This window comes from Henningerozyma blattae, chromosome 8 (assembly GCF_000315915.1).
Source record: "Henningerozyma blattae CBS 6284 chromosome 8, complete genome".
NCBI lineage: Eukaryota > Fungi > Ascomycota > Saccharomycetes > Saccharomycetales > Saccharomycetaceae > Henningerozyma > Henningerozyma blattae.
In genome coordinates, this window is record NC_020192.1 from 283,779 (window position 1) to 304,982 (window position 21,204).

Genomic DNA, 21,204 nt, shown 5'->3' on the forward strand with positions numbered 1-21,204 from the left:
TGATTGATTGTATAAGAAACAACGATTCATTAGAGTACTCCAGTTTTTAATTTTACAACAGGTGTGATTTCATTAACACTTTGTATGAAAAATAGTGCTAGTCAAACTACCAGTTTTTTCTAAAAAAAAAGAGATAAAACTCCAAACAAGCACACTATACAAAGTGATATGAAACAAAAACGCGGCGTATTACAAGATATCGATATGAATAGTGGGTTGTCCAATGGGTTTCAATCTGGGTTGAGCCAAGAGAATCTGTTGAATGAATTGGAACATCAAAAGGCTTTGAACCGTCAATTGGAGGAACAATTGAAATACACACAATTACAACAAGAAGAATTGAAAAAAGAATTGGGCAGGTCTTCATTCGACGTTCCCTTGATCTCACCACCTTCCAACACGTATTATAATGGATCACCTTCACGTAGAAATAAACTTGTACATAAATATATCACACCGTTGATTAATGATTATGAAAATGGGGAGGCGAATATGCTGGGGAATAATAAAGGATTGGACATTTTCGAGACGAACACGGAACTAACTGCCGATATCGAAGCAGCAGCAGACGCAGAGGCAGACGCAGATGCGTCTGCCTCTGCGTCTGCCTCTGCTGCTGCCTCCGCCTCCGCTAGTGTATCTGCGTCTGCGTCTGCGTCTGCATTTGCTTACCTGTTTAATGAATTCGATACACTCCCCAGCTCCCCAATGAAACTAGAGGAAAACATCCCCTACACCCCTCGTAGTGAAGCCATGACACCTCTCATTTCACCAGAACGGTCGAATTTCGAATCGAATTTCGAACCGAATTTCGAACCAGCAATGGGGCTTGGCCTTCACACGACTCAAGGCAAACAATTCATATTGAAACCCCCACCATTGGACTTGTTACCAACAATCCCGGGCTCCAAAGAAAACACACCCTTCAAAACACCTTTCCCCTTCGACCTGTTTGAAACAAGCTTGGGCGATCTCCATACACCTTCCAAGAACGATCATAATCCAAATGACAATGAACTTATAAACGATAACGAATTAACAACAAACAATGAACTTACATACGATTTCACCACCACAACACACAACGCATCAGCATCACACAATGCAACACACAACCCACCAACATTACGTCACCCTTCAACCACTACTGCATCAGATGAACCAGAAAGTCTTTTCATCCTATCTGGTACACCATCGCCAGTCTTGAAATCACAGGGTCCAACTCTCGATCCAAACACTCTCGCCAGAAACAGACTACGCCGCCGTGCACCACCAAATAGCCCCCGCCACTCCCACATTCCCAAGCCCACACCCCACGTGACCGGCATTCCCGGAACTGGAGGCAACAGTCCCTCACGTGCCTCTCGCAAACTTTCAACTTTGCCACAAGGAGCCATCGATCAATACGTCCGTGAGATCCCAGACAGATTGTTTGAATGCATCTATCCTGGATGCCACAAGATCTTCAAGAGACGGTACAATATCAGATCGCATATCCAGACACATCTAGAAGACAGACCGTATGTATGCGATCATGAAGGCTGTACAAAGGCGTTTGTAAGGAACCATGATCTTTTGCGTCACAAGAAGACGCATGCAGAAAAAACTCATGTTTGCCCTTGTGGGAAGCGGTTCAATAGAGAAGATGCCTTGATAGTGCACCGTAGTAGAATGATCTGTGATGGTGGTAAAAGATATGCCAATGTGGTGATAAAGAGGTCTCCGAGAAGAAGAGGACGACCAAGAAAGACTCCGGGATTGGGGACGACGAGCCCTGTGAAACAGTTGCAACTACCTTTGCAAGAGCAAGACCAGCCGCATATGACTCGGGACAGACGTGATCAAGAGCGTCCGGGGTTTGTGGTGTTTAAGCTTGCCCAGGAATAGCCGTAATGGCAGTGGCAGTGGCAATGGCAGTGGCAGTCGTCGTCGTCGTAGCCGTAGCCGTAGTCGCAGACGTAACCATAGCCTAACTTTTAGCCCTAGATTTCGCTTAGTTACACTACGCTAAGTTACGTTACTCTAAGTTACGTTACGCTAAGTTACGTTACGCTAAGCCTGAACTTAGGAACACATCTATATTACAAGCACAGGAACATATATTTATTAGGAACATAGGAACACATACAAATATATAAGGAATACAAACATATATTACGAACATCAAATTAGGATGCCGTTAAAGGAACGCATACTTATATACAGGAACACCACTCACATTGCTTTTTATCTTGCAATACAGCAATATTGCTCCCCGTCTTGCTGTTCACCTTGCCTTTAATTTTTTTCATAGGAACACGTATATTGCTTTTGCCCTTATTAGTTTCGGCTTCCGGGCACCCTTCGGGTCACGATCTGTACCCTCACGGTTTCGGAGTTGCTGCAAAGGTACCTGTGCCTACAATGTGTGCAGAAAAGCCCGTAGCGCAGTGGAAGCTGGGGGTTGCCCAGCAACGTCTGTTCATGTATATAAGGCCCATGAGGTATGGAATGTGACATTCTGCCTCCACAATTGAAGGACCTAAATCGTTACAAAAGGCATCAAGAAACTCAGAGTTTATCTCAATTGATCATTACTTTGCAACTTTAAAGACCCTTCCATTTCGTTATATATACCCCATTATTACTATCAAAATGCTAGATGCCCAAACCCTCCTGGACGTTATTGTGAAAAGGCACGGAGCTGACGACGATTCGGACCATGTGCCAGCGTGTGAGACTTCCAACGATTATGACGGGCGCATGAATCTTCGTATTCTGTCTGTGTTTATTCTGCTGATCTCATCAGGGATCGGGGTCAACTTCCCGATCTTGGCGTCTCAATACTCGTTTATTCGCCTGCCTAAATGGTGTTTTTTTATTGCCAAGTTTTTTGGTTCGGGTGTTATTATTGCTACTGCATTCGTCCATTTATTGGAGCCTGCCGCTGATGCCCTGGGGAATGCCTGTCTTGGTGGAACTTTTGCCGAGTACCCTTGGGCCTTCGGGATCTGTTTGATGTCGTTGTTTTTCTTGTTTTTTACAGAAATCATTTCCCATCATATTATTGATCAAAGGTTGGCCAAGGAACATGGACATGGCCATGACGAAGAACATGCCGCAATTGAGCGTGTTGATACTATCGAATGTTGTGAAGAAAATAGTTGTGATGAAGAACCAAATCCAATGGTTATTCAAGAAGAGAATTCCGCCACTACTTATATAGATTCGAAAAATAAGGATGAAAAGAAAGCTGCTGATGTTCAAATTAACGAACATTTACAATACGATTCTCAAGAAAAGACTGTTGATTTGGAGAATTCTATTTCTCATCATGATGGGATGACTAGAGCTGAAAGAGAACAATATTTGAACCAATTGGTTGCTGTGATGGTTTTGGAAGCAGGTGTTATTGTTCATTCCGTCTTTATTGGTCTTTCTCTAGCGGTCACTGGTGACAATTTCGTCACTTTATTCATTGTCCTGACTTTCCATCAAATGTTTGAAGGTCTTGGTTTAGGTACAAGAGTTGCTGAAACTCCATGGCCAAAATCCAAGAGAATGACTCCATGGTTAATGGCTCTTGCATTCACTTTGACTACGCCTGTTGCTGTGGCAATTGGGTTAGGTGTGCGTAATTCATGGGTTCCTGGTTCCCGTACTTCATTGATTGCCAATGGTATTTTCGACGCTATTAGTGCTGGTATTTTAATCTATACAGGTCTTGTCGAATTAATGGCACACGAATTTTTATATTCTGGTCAATTCAAAGGAGAAAATGGATTGAAACAAATGTTGAGTGCATATTTTGTGATGTGTTGTGGTGCTGCCTTGATGGCTCTATTAGGTAAATGGGCTTGATTCAAAGGCACAATTAGACTTGTGTGAGAGAATGCAAGTGAGTGAATGTCCGTGTATGTGCGTGTGCGTGTTAATTGTACAATTTTATATATTCTTGCTAACTAATTTTCTTTTTCTTTTTCCCTCTCTATTTAATTTTACATATATATAATATATATATATATATTCATATATTAAACTATTTTTTTAATTTATTCCAAAACTTTTTGTTTTTTAGTGCTTTGTTGAGATTTCCCCTGATGCTTGGCTAAATTCACAGAATTCAAATAATGCATATAGACATTACTAGATTGCCATTTCTTGGCAGATTTGATCTCGTCGGCGTTGAACCCAGGAACTCGAATGTTCCAATTCCGTTCCACATGTAATTGGATATCTCGTTTATTAACCATATTAGAATTACGATGTCTTGATAACCGACATGAAAAAGATGTGATGTTAGAGACAAATTCATCAGCCATATCTAATAACAATTCCTCCACATCACCATCTATACTTAGATCCTTTTCATCATGTTCATCTATACTCACAGATCGTACCAATTCTCTTAATTTTCTTTTGGAAAGTACTCGTTCTGAATTTAATTCGTATGGTGGGATAGTAACAACAGGAGGCGGAGGAGGGGTTGTACCGCTTGTGTTTGTAGTTGCCGTGGTTGCACTTGCACTTGCGTTTGTCGTCGAAGTTGTAGTGACAGTGACATTGGAAGTCGCAGTGTTTGTGATGGGAATATTAATATTAGATTGAGTTCTAGCACTCGTGTGTGATTCTTGTAATACTTTTTGTAATTCACTGTTTTGTTTGGCAGATTTTAAATAGAAATTTTTCTTTTCATTTTGGAATTGTTGATGCAATTCTGTATAATCTTTACTCAATTTTTTCAATTGAAATAGATATTCATTTCTCTTGGCAGTCAATGCTTCTTGATTATTAGTCTTGGAATTCAACAATTTACTAATATTATCGATTTTTTCCTTGACATCACTATGCTCTCTTTTAATCTTGGCTGCCCTAATTTGGAAATCTTTCAACAAGGTCTCATAACTTTCGTTTTGTTCGGGTGTCAAAGCATTTTTAATCATCATCGAAAGATTGGAATTAGATCGGACCATTGGTGTACTACTGCTATTATTACTGCTCGTACTTGGTGGAGTATTCATATTTTTGAGACTAGAATTACTATTACTTCGTGATAATGTGGAATCATTAGAGGATGAGTCATTTTTATACTTATTAGATAATTGAGTAAATAATTTCTTTACTTTAGTGGCTTTGATAAGCAATTCTTTACCCTTTTCGGTGGTGTCACCACCATTCAATTTGGCATCTTTGATTAAATTTTTGAAATTCTCTGCTAATTCATTCAATTGCTTTTGTTGTTGAGCAAGACTTGGATTAGAATCAGACATTGTTGGGGTACACGAGAGGATCAAAAACAAAAAGAGCAGAAAGTTCTAGTGCAAAATCGTTTAGGAATAATAGACTTTCTTGTCTATTATATTTATAACATAGTATTATTATTTTTAATTTTTAATAATAATAATAGTAATTAATATAAATGTGAATTTTTCCAAATCGGTTTTTTTTTTTTCTTTTCTTCCAATTTACATTGCAGCACGTGATGCCCTGTCACAGCACGTGATATATTTTCTCAAGAAATTAAATGGCATGTGATGGATTGCAAATCACATGACTGTATTAAAGATAATCCCTCCCCAAAAAGGTAATATCCTACTTCGTACACAAAGAACGCACCCCTTAAAAGGTTTATTATACGATTTCCTTTTTGGGGGTGGTTGTCGCTCCTGCTTTCCACTTTAGGATAAGCGCTCTGCCCTTTCATTTTAGGAACAATCCCCCTGTTTTTAACTGGAAATTTCCCAATCCGGTATCAGTACCCTAGGAGGTACGTCATTGTACAGAACACCCCGCAGGAAAAGAAGATTTTTTTTTGCTTTTCTATTTGACCCCTTGAATACCACGTGATGCGTTACCCGGTTTGTCCAGGCACATGACCAAAATATCTCCTTTGCCCCCGAAATTCTAAATTAGGAAGCAAGTTCCGGATTCGGAATTACCTTCTCCGTGTATTTTCCGTCTACGGGATTTTCTGAAGAGTAGCATTATCCTTATAGGGATGCTTCGCCTCTTTTTGGTTCTACGCTTTTGTCTGAGACTGGTAACTTCGCCATGTATTGTTTTTTCAAATTGGCGTCATCGAATGACCTAGAGATTATGTTAAGAAGATTGAAAAAAAAGGAAGAGAAAAACCTATATAGAACACCAAATAGAAAACACGATTACTATTATTAATCATCTATTATATTTTTTTTTTTTACCTCTAATAGTATTTCTAATAGAAGAGACAAAAAAAAAAAATTAAAATATAATACAAAATAGAAAAGAGATTTTCAAAATTATTAATCTGGATTGGGGCTTTTTGAAAGGTATATATCTCTTTCGTTCAACTTTAATATCTCCTTTTTTTGTTGTTTTATAAATAAAAAAACTTTTTTTTTATTCTTGAACCTTTAGACATTTTATGTTTTAATCAAGCTTACAAATAAACAATAGGAAAAGTAAACAATAACAAGTTTAACATTATAAATCAAATACAACTGACTATAGTCTCAGCATATCGTTTAAGGAACATCCATCCATTTTTATATTTTAAAATATAAAAAAAAAAGAAGGCAAAAAAAAGGTCCTTTTTAACTTTTGTTTCTACACTCCATAATCGCTTTGTGCATTTTTTACATTTTTTACATTTTAACATTTTTTTTCTCATTAGTATATTACTAGTACTTTTTTTACTTTATTTTTTTTCTAATTCAACAAGCATATCAATCATATTTCTTTCTCCTTCCCACTTTCATATCTATATCCATAGCTCATTATGAAAGATCATGCCATTCTATTAGCTTTATTAGCTTTAATTAATGTTTCTATATCGGATCCTATCCCACCCGTTGAAAACTCGAATAATGATGGTAAAGTAAATTCAGTTAATTCAAATTTCTTGAAATTAGGTTTTGAAAAATTTTATGCTGATTCAATTAATGATATAGTTATCGAATATGATAATGACACCGACGATTATCGTTTACAAAAGAGAGACTCCATTATAGATTTGAAAGAGTCAAAACCATATGTCAATTTAATAAAAAGAAACGATGGTTATGAAGAAATTCAAATTATAAATCAACAATCATTTTATTCTGTCAATTTAAGAATTGGTACACCAGCACAATCAATTACAGTCTTGGTAGATACTGGGTCATCAGATCTTTGGGTCACGGGTTCTGATAATCCTTATTGTAAGAGCAATAGTGGTAAATCGACTAACCTTTTGACTCCTACAGATTCAGATTCAGACTCTGATTCGGATTCACAACCAGATCTAGAAAGTGGATCTTCAAGTGGCAATAATGATGGTGATGATGGCTCAATTTTATCTTGGTTTGAAAAATTCAAATTTTGGAAAAATAATAATAAACAAGAAGAAGTTGCGAAGAAAAATATTGTAATTATTGATGATGTTTTACAAATCAAAAATGCACAAGCAGATTCAGAAAAACCAGATTGGAATCCCTTCGGTTGGGGGTCTACTGCTACGGCCACTACAGGTGGTAATAGTGGCTATCAAACAATGTCCCTAGATCCATCTCAGGCGACTATTAATTGTGATACTTATGGTACTTTTGATATTGAAGATTCTTCCACTTTCCAATCCAATAAAACTTCATTTGCCATCCGTTATGCTGATACTTCTTATGCTACTGGTGAATGGGGTCGTGATGTTTTAACTTTTTCAGATGGGTTAAATGTTACTGGTCTTTCCTTTGCTGTGGCAAATCAAACAAACTCCACAGTGGGCGTCTTGGGGATTGGCTTGCCTCAATTAGAAGTCACTTACTCCGGTGTATATCAATCTACAAAACCTTATATCTATGATAATTTCCCATTAGTGTTGAAAAATTCAGGTGCCATCCATAAAAGTGTTTATTCATTATATTTAAATAAACAAAATGCTAAAAATGGTAATGTTTTATTCGGTGCTGTTGATCATTCACAATACGAAGGTGATACTTTATATACCGTCCCATTAGTTAATGGTGATTCTTCATCTGGTTATTCTACTCCAATTGAATTCGATATCACTTTACAAGGTCTTGGTGTTACCGATAATACAAATAATTATACTGTGACAACTACTCAAATCGTGGCATTATTGGATTCCGGTACCACATTAACTTATTTCCCAAAAGATATGCTAAATCTATTAGCAAAAACAATTAATGCCTCTTATTCCGATGCTTTGGGCTATTACGTCATGAACTGTCCAGATTCTGATGATAATACTCAAATTGTATTTGATTTCGGTGGATTCCATATTAATGCCAATCTAACTAATTTTGTTTTATCATCTGCTTCTGGTAAATGTGTCTTAGGTTTATTACCATATAATGGTAATTCTGCCATTTTAGGTGATATGTTTTTAACTCATGCTTATGTTGTCTATAATTTGGATGATTTGGAAATTTCAATGGCTCAAGCTAATTATGATAATAGTAATGAAGATATTGAAGTTATCACATCTACCGTTCCAAATGCTGTGAAGGCTCCAGGTTATTCTTATACTTATTCTACTTCTAAATCAATTGTTTCTGGTGGTAATATCTTCGGGTCTACTACCTATTCAATAAATCCATCTTCATCAAATTCAGGAGATAGCCATGATTCCACCAGTACTGTTCAAGGTACTGGTTCAACCTCTTCTCGTATCAGTACCCGTACTACTTCAAAGACAAAACAAGCAAATGATGCCTCGAATTTGTTCAGTCCTACGAATTCTTTATTCACTTTATTATTCACATTCATTTGTACTTTACTCGTTTGATAGACAAACAATCAAAAATTAAAAATTAAAATTAAAAATAAAAATAAAATAATAATATTATTACTTATATTTCTACTAAAAAATAAACGAAAAAAATGCATACTGCATAATGCACTAAGAGCCAGCTACATTATTTTTTGTCTTTTATTATTTATAAATTACAAATAAATTTATATTCTTTTCCAACTTCAATTGCAATAACAAATTCATATTATCATCAACATTATATTGTCTTTCATAACTTTTTAATATATATACGTATGTATTTTAAATTCTCTATATATATTGTGTTATTTTATTAAAGTTTTTTTAATGATCTACGAAATAGTACAACTTATTATCCCTAGTTAATAATATTTAAACTTTCAAATTTCCTTGTACATTCCAAGTGGCCAATTTTTGAGCTCGTAAATGATATCTACATCTACTATCCAAAAATTTATCAATCATTTCATCCATAGTTTGATCTTTATCAGAAGATTCGATATTTTTTGTTATATTTCTTTCAATGATTTCACTTTCTTCATCAATCTCCCTAATTTGTTTCTCCAGTTTTTTTTTCATACTTTCATTACTATATTGATCATGAATCTGACTATTAAAATCTTGTAATTTTTTTATATAAGTACTCTCTATAATTTGTAAATTTGAAAGTTTTTGGCTTAATACTTCATTTTTTTCAATATCAAGTTTGTTAAACTTAACTTCTAAATCTTGGAATTTTTTCTTAATTATATTTATCTCTTCAATGATATTAATTTTACTATTTTTATGAAGTTGATTTATATAGTTATTTAATTTGTGGGTATCTTGATTTAATTTGATTATTTCTTCACTGTTTAAAAGTTTACTATGCTCAGGTAATGGAACAGTTTTCGGTATAAATATGTTGGAATTTAATGTAAGACTTTTAGTTGTATTAATTGTAGAAGGAATAGATACTGTTGATGAAGTAAGACTTTGCAATTCGTTATCAATTAATAACGTATCTTGGAATTGCGTTTCATTTATTTGTCCAACAGAATATCTATTTCCATGTAAGTCAATTGGCTCTTGTTGAGCTTGAGTTTCTTTTGGAGGAAGTGGTGGGACTTGAGTTTCTTGTTCCATGATAATGATTAATATTATTATTAAAAATTGGATTTATGGCCTGATAGTATACTGAAAAAAATTATAATGCATTCTTGATAAATCGTATCTTGAAGTGAACTTCACAAAAGCCCTTTTTTTAAAAAGCGATGTATCTTCTAAACTCGGAGAAACTAAAGCGAATTATAAATCTATTTTATGATAAACTATTAAAATATTAACCAGTTTCATATCTTTGAAAAGAATTGGTCATAACTATCATTGACAACTCTAAATAATTAGAGGTACCACATTTGAAAATATTAATAATAGCATGTTTATTAAGGTTAAAACTTTAACAGGTAAAGAAATTCCTATCGAAGTTCTACCAGAAGATAAAGTTTTTCACATCAAAGAGTTATTGGAACAAAAAGAAGGTATCCCACCATCTCAACTAAGATTAATTTTTCAAGGTAAACAAATGTATGTATTCAAAAAAATTATTTATTTCTATTACGTTTTTTATTTATTACAAATTTCTTTTTACTAACAGTTATTTTATTTTTTACTTCTTTGAAAAACTCATTTCGTTTGTTTTTTAATGATAATCCTGTATTTTAGTGACGATGAACAAACTATCAATTCAGCAAAGCTAGTTGAAGGCATGCAACTACATCTAGTTTTAACATTAAAAGGTGGTTGTTAATTGATACAATAATTACTATTATTGTGGCTCATTTATTGAATAAAAGATAATAAAGCTAAAACGAAAAAAAAATATAATAAAATAGATTAAAAAAAAACTATCAGCATTAGCATAATTCAACTTAAAGATATTATAGATCTCAGCATTTATTACACATTGTTTTCTTTGTCCTCATATATATGAGTGTTTTATATATATATAGGTTTATGTCCCAAACAATAATTAATATTACGAGTTGTAATAATGAAGATCATTACAAATATTATTTAGACATAATAGCTCTATAGAAAATATTGTCCAAAATGGTATTAACGTGAACTAATAATAGTTTAAGATGCAGACTACCATCCACCGAATGCATGGTCAGATGGTAAAAATGGAAGTGGTACACGGCAAGAGAATTCGTCCCCCTCTAAGCTATCAGACGAATGATAGAGTATACCATTCTTATCCTCAAAATTTTTAAATATTATAGGTGTTTCGCTGTTATTTGTTATGATAATAAATCTCAATGATATCATCATTTTGACTTGAAATATGTCACTACTAAATTGGCTCGATATTTGATTCATTGGTGTTCTTGGTAAGATTAGTTTGAACGGTATTGTAGTACATTTGTCAAATGATAAGGCATGTGAGTCTGCAATATGTGTTACTTGATTATTACTGTTTTTTTGATATCCATCCATAACAAATTTAGGATTTAAAGCTTCAATTATTTCCAGGGCAGCTGTTGCGGCACTAATTCTATTATTTTCAGCAAATTCGGGATTCAACTCTAATATCAAGTCAACATCTTCTGAATTATTATAGAATTCCTTAGCTAATTTCAATGTAGCAATAGACATACCATTGTTATTAATCTTATACATTCGTTGAAGATCGTTCAATTGAGGGATCAATTTATCTTTGAAATTATTACCTTCTTGGGTAGTAATAGTTCCATCACCTAAAGTTACAGAAATATTTGAAATATTATCTCTTACTGTATTTTTTTTCTTTTTTCTTTTAGATTGGAAATTAGTGCCATTAAGATCACCTTCAGAGTCATCTTCAAAACTATCAAGTGAACCGAATTGTAATTCAATTTGTTTATCAACCAATTCTTCAATATGATGAGAATTATCCTTATTGCTCTCCACTAATTTAATAAAATTGGTTTTCAATCTTTCTAAATTATCATTAGCTTCTCTCGCATTAACTAGGAATGAATTTCTTCTAGCAGCTGGGACACTGGAAATAGTAGAAGCAATTGAAACTTTTCTTTGAACTTGTGGCGACTTAATATTTTTAATATACCCAGGTTCCATGATTAATGGTTCTCGATCTATAATACATGTATATTCTTTACCTTTATTATTAACGAATGGTCCTATACTAATTGGTACTTTAACTTGAAATTTCTCCATATCATCATTAGATAACTTCGTTACACCAAAATCTAATGAATAACTAATTGATAGAGATTGTGATTTTGTATATGTGGGGCAAATATCAACAGGAAGTGAGTCAGTCTTGAATCTAAATACTTTTAATTCACCCGCTTCTAAAGTTAACTCAGTGAATAGTAACGTCTGTGGGATCAATAACGTTGGTATCTGTTGAATATTATATTCTGAGTTCGGGCTAGATAATACAAATGCCACGTCATTGCCGTCGATAATCATAGATTGTGAATTGTTTGACTTATAAAATCCGCTTGTCACCGAATCATAATCGGATGTCAAATACCGTGATAAATCTTGAGCATTGATTTCTGATGCTAATTGTGGTGCTTTGAAAAAACTTGATGTATAATTTATAGAGTTATTATTCAAAGGTAAGATATTCGAATTTAAAGAATCTAAACCAACAATTTTTGTATTCAATTTTTTCAATTTATTTCTATCAATAACTGTAGAATCATATTGAAACATACCAGATACTTGGATAAATCCAGATAATAGTGTTACAGGTTGATGGTATTTCATAAGCCTTTTCAATTGACGTTCTTTTTTCAGAGTTTCGTCCAGGTTTACTGGTCTATTATATCCAGCATCCAAACTACCTCTAAAGGCATTAAAAATAGATCTTACCTTACCCCAGGATTGTTGCTGCTCTTCTTCCTCTTGTACATCGGTTATGCTATGGCTAGTTAGACTTTGATGATCACTAATATTAGAATGAGTAGAGCGGGTTCGGCGATGACTAGTCGAAGATTTATCATCATTATTGTTATTTTGACCAGATTCGCTGTTTGGTCTAATCGTTAAGTCCTCTTGTTTTTTAATTAAAGACTCTAATTCTTGTTTGGAACCCAGATGTCTTAATCTAATAACTGCCACTATAGGATCACCAGCAAAATAAGGGTTTGATTCATAAACTATTTCTACACGAACATTTTCAGTTATAAGGAATGTATCAATTCTATGGATATGCATCAATAATTGTATTTTATTTTAGTGTTTATTTTAGTATATTTGCAAGATGAGTATACTGTAATGTTCTATTTTGAAATGAAAAGTTTAGAACTAATAAAGCAATTTAATATAATTATTTGGTAATTGAACAATTAAGTTTATGAATCAGAAAATATTTAACAAATAATATATATATTTTTTTTGTTTTTTTTGTTCAATTGAAAAATATTAAAAATGAATTGAATAAATTTGATTTCTTAAATGAAAGAATGTGGACAATAAATAACTGAGTCTTCTTTTCTAGCAAATGTCAAAGATTTACATTTATTAAATTGTCATTTCGGGGTGATTAAATAAAACGTTTATATTTCTCTTTTTTTTCCACGACTAGTTTATTTTGTTGTAATGTCTACTACCCGAAAAATAATGAATACTTAAGTAATAATAAAATATTCATTGCTCAAAGGAAAGTGTTCTAATAAATAAGAAGCTAAATAAAATAGTAAAATAGCCGCTCAAATACTGAAATAAAAGGAAATAAACATATTGTTTCAAAAAATTTTAAGATGATGACATGTTTAGTAATGACGATATATACTTACAAGGGCATTATTTATAATATATAAGGGGTAAGTATATATATATACAATGGAGTAAGTTGGATAGATCAACTTATGAGCTGTATGAAAAAAAAAACATTCCAACAAACTATTTCAAAAATAGGAGATGATTGGCTAGAAAATAAATAACAAAAAAAAACAAATAGTGATGGAAAGGTCATGCTAAAATATTATTTGGTCGTAAAATATTATCTACGAACGTAAAATCTTGAATAGTTGTAAAGAAAAAATGATTTCGAATTATGAAGTATGTTATGACATGGGTAGTAATTTTAATATATATATAGATATATGTATTTTTTTTTGATTTTTTTTTAATTTTCTTACTAATATTTGAAACGTGTTTAGAATGTATATTTGATGGTGTAAATGGTTAAACTCAAATAGTTTAATCAATCAAATTCTATTAGTTCTGTTGGAATTCATTTGCATATTGAATAGCTTGGTCACCATAACTTAATATCTGATCTTGATTGGATGTATTATTTGATATATTATTTTGTTTCTGAAGATCATTATTAGTCTGAGAGCCTTGATGCATTTGCATATTTGGGTCTTCTATGCTATTTAGTGCATTGTTATGTTGCTGTTGATGTTGCAACTGTTGTTGTTGTTGCTGCTGTTGCTGTTGCAATTGTTGATGTTGCAATTGTTGTTGTTTCTGTTGTTGCAATTGTTGTTGTTGTTGTTGTAAATGTTGTTGTGAATGAGCTTGAGCTTGAGCTGCGGCGGTAGCGGCGGCGGCCGCCGCAGTAGCAGCGGCCACTTGGTCATCGAATGTAGCAGTTGTGTCGATTTGACCATTTTCACCACCAATCTTATGGAAATCTAGAATTTCTGAATACATCATTACACGCCAAGTATCGACAGGTAAATCAGCATCATTGAAATGCCAATCGAATTTATGTTCAGCAACTGGTTCGTCACTAGGATCGTGATAAGGAGCTAAATAAGGATGAGCCAAGGCATCAGAGGCAGTAATTCTCTTTTTAGGATCGAATATCAACATTTTTTCTAAGAGATCTATAGCGTCATTTTCTAAAGTATTAAACCTTTCATTGAAAGGAACAGGATTTCTATGTGGCAAGGAAGTGACAAATTTCAAAGTGTTTTCAGAGCAAATAGTATTGATGACATCTGGTGGTGGGGAACCTAATAAATCAGTTATAATAGAGAATTGATGAACATGATCTTTACCTGGAAATAAAGGTTTACCTTCAATCATTTCCACAAAGATACACCCAGCAGACCAAATATCCACCTCGGTATCATACTTCTGCCAAGTCAACATGATTTCCGGGGCTCTGTAGTATCTTGTTGAAACGTACCCAGTCATCTGTGGATCTTGAATTCTAGCTAGACCGAAATCACAGATTTTTAAATCACAATTTTCATTAATTAGAATATTGCTTGGTTTTAAATCTCTATGGATGACACCTGCTGAATGGACGTATTTTAAACCCCTCAGGATCTGGTACAAGAAGTACTGCACAAATTGCTTTTCTAAAGGTCTAGTTTGTAGCAGACGGTGCAAATCGGTACCTTGTAACTCTGTGACAAAATAAATATCTTCCAAAGGAGACAAAAAGATGTCTTGTAAACAAATCAAATTCTCATGCGTCAAATGTTTCATCAGTTTTAATTCTCTATAAGTTCTCTTGGCCAAGACTGCAGTAGAAAATGGTTTCATGATTTTCTTGATTGCCACTGGCTGATTTGTTAAAGTATCATTAGCAGAACAGACTAAACCAAAGGCACCCATACCGACAGGATTTAGGTCAGTATATCTGTTTGTGATTTCAAAGACAGTCCCAAAGATTTGGGTTCTAATAAATTCTTCGTTTCCTGACATTTTGAAAAGTTTATTTGTATTATTATTTTTTTTTATTCGTATTGTTGTTGTTGTTGTTGTTCTATTATTATCTATCTTTACGATAGGTAAGTTTAATTAACGATATGAGTATTCTTATCTAGGGTATCAATAGAAAGATGCGATATAATTGAGAATGTGTATGACGGAACCACAAGACTATCAGCGATGCACTGGTATCAAGCCAATTAGTATAATAAGTATCCTTTTCCTGTCTTGTACTAGCAACTAGTTTGACTGAAATTTCTCCTCTAGTGATGTATTTTCGATTTTACTGAACAGATTCAAAAAATGTCAAGACAAGTTTAATTATCAAAATAAGATTTAAATTTGAAAATCAATTGAAAATCAGATCGTAACTAATTGAAGTCGATCACGCCCAACCAATTCACCAATCAATCGATCTATTCTTAGCCATCTGTAGCTTACAATTCATTGACTTTCTCGATTGAGGTTTTCCTTACATTGATCGTATTTTGGTTTCGGCTGCCTGTAAAAAATGGCCCTTTTGCATTTGACCCACCGGGCCGGGTCACACCGGGTAATGTTTCTTATTTTGGAACATTTGACCCAGTTATTTTTTGGCCTTTCAATTTTGACCTTAATTATTTTGACCCACCAAATTTGGCCCTCTAAGCCACATTTCACCAGATCACGTGCGAGTCGTGAGACAAAATACGACGACACAAAGTGTTCAAAAATTGTAAGAAATGACAGCAATAGAGATAATGCAAGTAAGTGTGAAACGTTAAGAATTTACAAGTTTGAAGAAAGTTTTTTTTTTGATTCTGGTTCAAAATAGCGTATTGGGGTTTCATTGTCGTCATTAAATTTATTAGCATCGCATGTTTCAATAATAATAATAATAGTAGTAGTAGTAGTCGTAGTAGTAGTAGTAGTAGTATTATTCTAGGAGGTGTTGTTGATTAACCCAAATGTTGGAAATAATCAGCATTTCTTAGCAAGAATATATTGTTTATTCTTTGCCGCTTCTGGTGTATTAGCAGGGAGAGTATGTAATTTCTTATTGTGGAGAATATCCATCGCCTTAATATGGAGGATACTGTTGTTTTATTTTTCTTGTCAAGGAGACTATATTATCTTGTCACGGAAAGCGGAGAATATATTACCTTATTACGGAGTATACAATTTAATGCTTTTCATTTTTTTAGGAAAGCATAGCAAAGATAACTTATTAAGGTAACTCCGAATATTGCATTAAGGAGTATAAAGAGTAATATTCTTAGAACGTTTCAAGAAGATTTTTACCATATCAGGGGAGATAAAGAGCCATTGTATGGAATAAATACCCTAATAGAAAACTATCATAAAGTTTATTTACAGCACGAGGTTAATTAATTCTTTTTTTTCCATTCTACGTAATTTTCCCTCTTATGTATCTGAGAAAGCTTAGTACCATTAATTAGCCTTTTGCTAGAAAAACACGAAACCCTCTATTCTCTTCTTCATGTTTCTTATCTGTTTGTTTAGACACATACGGTTCAATGAACAATTGTATCAGGAGTATATCCTCTTGGAAAGGGAGAAGTGAACGTTTTTTTTCTAAGTTAATCATAGAATAAGAAAATAAATATATAAGGAATTGAAGATTAATCCGTATTTTATGCTTTTTTTCCTTTATATGTTATTTGTTCTTGGTGGAGGAATTTTTTTTTTGTATTTAAGCTTGTATAATTTTATTTTCTTGTTTCAATTCCAATTCAATTATCATTTTTTTGTTTTCATCTGTCAACTCTCAATAAAATCAGATATTCTTCAGCAAAAGTTTCAAAAATATCCTCATATCAACAACTCCAAAAAAATGAAAGCTAGTACTTTAATCCAATTGACCCCACTTATGGTTGCCGCTGTCAACGGTCAAATGACCCCTGCTCCTGGTAATGAAACCGTTACTGTCACAAGATTAGAAACTACCATGGTAACTATCACCAGTTGTCAAGAAAGCATTTGTTCTACAATTGTTTCTCCAGCTATTAAATCCACTCAAACTGTAGAAGTTGATGGTGTAGTTACTGAATTCACAACTTTCTGCCCAATTCCTTCTTCCGAATCTCCAGCTCACTTTACCAATACTACTAGCTGTGAAGGTGCTATGTGTGCACCAACCTCCTTTGGTAACGACACTGCCATTCATACTACAGGTCCACAGGCTACTGAAATCCCATGCATTGGTATCAGCTTAGTCCTCCAGGTCCTCAGGTCTCAGTCCTCAGTNCCCAGCGCTCCAGGTGTCGCTCCAGGTGTCGCTGGTACTGCTAGCTCCAGGTGTCGCTGGTACTGCTGCTCCAGGTGTCGCTGGTACTGCTGCTCCAGGTGCTCCAGGTGCTCCAGGTGCTCCAGGTGTCGCTCCAGGTGTCGCCCCAGGTACTGTTGCTCCAGGTGTTGCTGGTACTGCTGCTCCAGGTGCCCCAGGTGCAACTTCTCCAGCTACTGTATCCACTTCACATGTTATTCCACAGTTCCATGGTGCTGCCGCTGGTGGTAAGACTGTTGCTATTGGTGCCGTCATTGCAGGTGTTGCTGCTTTGTTAATGTAATATTAACTCACCAATTATATTATATTGCAATATAACAAAAATTAATTTTAAAATATACCCCACTTTAAATGTGGCTACAGCTTGTTAAGTTGGGAGAATTTTTTTTTTTAACTTTAGATTACAACTAATCTATTTTTTTACTTTCCTACTATATTTGACTCATTTCCAGGTGATCTTTTTCTAATTCTTATTTTATTATACTATCCTACCCTTTTTTATACTTTTAAAAGTTATTTCTTTATTAGATTTTTATATTAATTAATTTCAATAATAGATGTGATAAAAAATTTTGTATATCTTACTAATTGGAAATAACTTTTTTAATTATTTTATTTTATTATTATTTTTAAAGTAAAAGAAACTGTTGTATAACTATTATTATTATTATTTTTAAAGAAAAAGAAACTGTTGTATAACTATTATTATTATTATAATATTCTTTTCAATCTTTTCATTGAGGATACTTTTGTTTGTTTATTATTATATTTTTCTTTGCTAATATCCTTGATTATTTTGTGAATTAATTTTTTTTTTTTTTTTTTTTTTGTAATAAATGATATTTATTTGTTAGATATAAAATATTGTAAAATTTTGTGTTATTACGATTGTAGTTAACTGCAGTTGCTAATACTACTCGTTGAGATAATTATGTATTATTACACTCATTTTCTTGAATTGTTTTGTTATATAAATAACAATGATAATGCTAATAATTAGATATTATATTTATGTATATAATGGTAATAATATTCTTATATCAAATATGCGAAACGCGATTACTATTTCGGGTAAACCGGAATTTATTACCTATTTTGTTATTACTGCATACCTGAATGCAATAACGTGTACTTCTTAGGAAATAAAAAATTAAAATGAGAATCTATTAATTAATTATATAAAATTTAGAGAATCTAATATGTTGTACTATATATGTATATCATTATTTTGTTTTTAAATCATTATAAGTTAGCTAAAGCTGATTCAATAGAAGAAACAGTTACATCAGTACCTGGGTTAGCTTCCTTGCCGGCATAGGTAACAATACCATCCTTAACAATGATAGTCCATCTACCAGACCAAAAGACATCTTCATCTAATTTCCATTCCATACCCAAACTCTTCATGAATTTACAAGAAGCATCAGAACCAAACTTAATGTGGGTAGTATCTTTAACACCCAAACTCTTGGCCCAAGCTTGATTAGCAAATGGGTTATCAACAGTCAAGACAACAACTTGATCAACACCTTTAGCTTCTAAATCTTTCAATTTGGCAACATAACCTGGGATATGGCTTACAGAACAAGTTGGGGAAAAGGCAGCTGGAGCACCAGTAATGACAACAGTTTTGTTTTCCTTAATGAACTTGGCCCAGGTGGTTGTGGTTGGTAACTTACAAGCTTCAGCTTCTGGATCAGTAGGTAAGATAGAAATGTATTGGAATTTGTAGTCTCCGACTGGTAAGGCTTTGTTTAAATATTCAGACATTTTAAAGTGTTGTTATTGAGTAGACGATTGTTTTTGTTGTAGATGATGAATTGATGAGATGAATTATTCTGTATTAGAAGACAACAGATTGTTAATATTTAAAGAATTACAAGGGTTTATATATTACGACAAGATCGAAAAAGGGATAAGTTAGGAACAAAAACTTAATTATGATTTAGTTTGAGAGGTAATATTGTGGTAGGCAAATTTCAGTGCAAGGGTGTCGAAAATTCTCGAGCCAATGCAGTATAGGGTACATCCACCCACCAAGGCCGGCTAACAAATTTTGTTAGTAATTGAGACTAGTAATTGACCATTAATAGCTATAGTCAGTGAATACTCTTACTACCACAACCGATACTATTCCTACTACTATTCCTGATGTTTAAACGGTGAAAATTGGATGATAGACGTTGAATGATGTTATAATAATAGGTGATGCAGAAACAGGCATAGAACGAGATAGGACCAATAAATCTGGAATTTTTCACCTTGAAAAATTGGAAATGCCCAAAATGGAAATGCCGGTGCTTCTGCTGACTGTTCTTTGCAATTATTTAAGAATCGTAGTGTAAGAGGTGCAAAAAAAAAAAACCAAAAAATAAAAGAAAAACTGACGTAATATTAATACGACAAAGTGGGCGGGTAACACTAAGTGTGGTTTTGTTAGTTAGCCGCTGAGGCTTTGTATCTTTAAGAGTTGTGTGAAATTAGCTCTTTATAGGAGAAAAATTTGCTGGGTGTATTTTCTGGATTTAATTGGTTGGTACTTACTAGTTGTTGAGTGTTTTGTAATAGTACTGTCGTAGAGTAGTAAAACATTTAGAGAGTTAGTATTAGTTGCAAAAAAGATATACGTGTCCTAGCAAGACGTGTTGTTGTAATTCTGATAGTTACTTAACTGAATGATAACTGTTACGTATCAACTGATATTTTTATACAGTCTGACTTCACCTTCGTATATATAACCCCCATTATTATATTGATATTTGAAAAGTATTTAGTAATGAAAGTATATGAGGTTTGTGTAAGAGAGAATGAATTTCTCACCAGAGAGGGCAGATGGCCTTGCAACGGAAACAAAAGATCATATTGTTCCAGAAGTATCTATTTTAGTTCTTGTTAACAATATTTGATTTCCTTTGTGACTTAGAAGGGAAGCAATCCAAAAGAAAGGAAATTAAGAGAGAGTATATTACCTCTTCGATCTTATGGAGACAAAGTTGTGAGAATTCAGAAACTGTATCTTAGTTAGAGAGGTTTTCAATTTGCTTTAACGGTAAGACCTTCTAGAAGAGAAGTAAAAGAAATCCATACTATTTTTTACTAATATTTTTGCCAACATTTATTAAGTTTTACACTTTATCAATAAACACCCAGACGTTAAAGAAATTGAATTGTCTTTTGAAAGATTTCTTCTAAAACAACAAGTTAATAATTGGAAATTTGTTCTTATTAGCAAAGAAAAAGCTTTTGAGATGAAGCGCATGATCATAGTAGAAGATTTGGTAGTAGCAATTCGGTATAAGTCTAATGTGCATTCTTGAAATGCTTACCGCCGTGTTGATGCAGCAAGGGACAAATATGAAAAAAATTTGTAAGGAGAAGCATACTAAAATATAGAAATTCGAGACTGAGAAACAGCCATTGTTTTTATTGACGACCTTGGATAGTCCATTTGTTGCACAATCTGATGCCATCAAGGATGAAGCTATACATGAGTTCAAGAAGAACAATTCTTAATTGGTTTCTGGAG

General features: G+C 33.5%; 10 protein-coding genes across 10 annotated transcripts; 5 read left to right on the plus strand and 5 right to left on the minus strand.

The window, feature by feature from the left end:
* Nucleotides 1-168: 168 nt before the first annotated feature.
* On the plus strand, nucleotides 169-1,887 carry SWI5 (DNA-binding transcription factor SWI5; the record flags this gene model as incomplete). The annotated part of the gene is made up of 1 exon (XM_004181884.1): nucleotides 169-1,887. One exon carries the CDS (start codon nucleotides 169-171, stop codon nucleotides 1,885-1,887), a length of 1,719 nt encoding a protein of 572 aa, XP_004181932.1.
* A 747-nt stretch (nucleotides 1,888-2,634) lies between these two features.
* On the plus strand, nucleotides 2,635-3,840 carry ZRT2 (low-affinity Zn(2+) transporter ZRT2; the record flags this gene model as incomplete). Its single annotated transcript, XM_004181885.1, has 1 exon — nucleotides 2,635-3,840. One exon carries the CDS (start codon nucleotides 2,635-2,637, stop codon nucleotides 3,838-3,840), a length of 1,206 nt encoding a protein of 401 aa, XP_004181933.1.
* A 191-nt stretch (nucleotides 3,841-4,031) lies between these two features.
* TBLA0H01280 (uncharacterized protein) lies at nucleotides 4,032-5,249 on the minus strand (the record flags this gene model as incomplete). Its single annotated transcript, XM_004181886.1, has 1 exon — nucleotides 4,032-5,249. The coding sequence occupies one exon, from the start codon at nucleotides 5,247-5,249 to the stop codon at nucleotides 4,032-4,034; it is 1,218 nt and encodes a 405-aa protein (XP_004181934.1).
* A 1,487-nt stretch (nucleotides 5,250-6,736) lies between these two features.
* TBLA0H01290 (uncharacterized protein) lies at nucleotides 6,737-8,740 on the plus strand (the record flags this gene model as incomplete). The annotated part of the gene is made up of 1 exon (XM_004181887.1): nucleotides 6,737-8,740. One exon carries the CDS (start codon nucleotides 6,737-6,739, stop codon nucleotides 8,738-8,740), a length of 2,004 nt encoding a protein of 667 aa, XP_004181935.1.
* A 357-nt stretch (nucleotides 8,741-9,097) lies between these two features.
* Nucleotides 9,098-9,850, minus strand: SRN2 (ESCRT-I subunit protein SRN2; the record flags this gene model as incomplete). Its single annotated transcript, XM_004181888.1, has 1 exon — nucleotides 9,098-9,850. One exon carries the CDS (start codon nucleotides 9,848-9,850, stop codon nucleotides 9,098-9,100), a length of 753 nt encoding a protein of 250 aa, XP_004181936.1.
* A 292-nt stretch (nucleotides 9,851-10,142) lies between these two features.
* On the plus strand, nucleotides 10,143-10,358 carry RUB1 (NEDD8 family protein RUB1; the record flags this gene model as incomplete). Its single annotated transcript, XM_004181889.1, has 1 exon — nucleotides 10,143-10,358. One exon carries the CDS (start codon nucleotides 10,143-10,145, stop codon nucleotides 10,356-10,358), a length of 216 nt encoding a protein of 71 aa, XP_004181937.1.
* A 497-nt stretch (nucleotides 10,359-10,855) lies between these two features.
* RGP1 (Rgp1p) lies at nucleotides 10,856-12,934 on the minus strand (the record flags this gene model as incomplete). Its single annotated transcript, XM_004181890.1, has 1 exon — nucleotides 10,856-12,934. One exon carries the CDS (start codon nucleotides 12,932-12,934, stop codon nucleotides 10,856-10,858), a length of 2,079 nt encoding a protein of 692 aa, XP_004181938.1.
* A 1,005-nt stretch (nucleotides 12,935-13,939) lies between these two features.
* Nucleotides 13,940-15,385, minus strand: HOG1 (mitogen-activated protein kinase HOG1; the record flags this gene model as incomplete). Its single annotated transcript, XM_004181891.1, has 1 exon — nucleotides 13,940-15,385. The coding sequence occupies one exon, from the start codon at nucleotides 15,383-15,385 to the stop codon at nucleotides 13,940-13,942; it is 1,446 nt and encodes a 481-aa protein (XP_004181939.1).
* Nucleotides 15,386-17,027: 1,642 nt separating this feature from the next.
* Nucleotides 17,028-17,909, plus strand: TBLA0H01340 (uncharacterized protein; the record flags this gene model as incomplete). The annotated part of the gene is made up of 1 exon (XM_004181892.1): nucleotides 17,028-17,909. The coding sequence occupies one exon, from the start codon at nucleotides 17,028-17,030 to the stop codon at nucleotides 17,907-17,909; it is 882 nt and encodes a 293-aa protein (XP_004181940.1).
* A 1,011-nt stretch (nucleotides 17,910-18,920) lies between these two features.
* On the minus strand, nucleotides 18,921-19,448 carry AHP1 (thioredoxin peroxidase AHP1; the record flags this gene model as incomplete). Its single annotated transcript, XM_004181893.1, has 1 exon — nucleotides 18,921-19,448. One exon carries the CDS (start codon nucleotides 19,446-19,448, stop codon nucleotides 18,921-18,923), a length of 528 nt encoding a protein of 175 aa, XP_004181941.1.
* Between the last annotated feature and the right edge of the window lie 1,756 nt (nucleotides 19,449-21,204).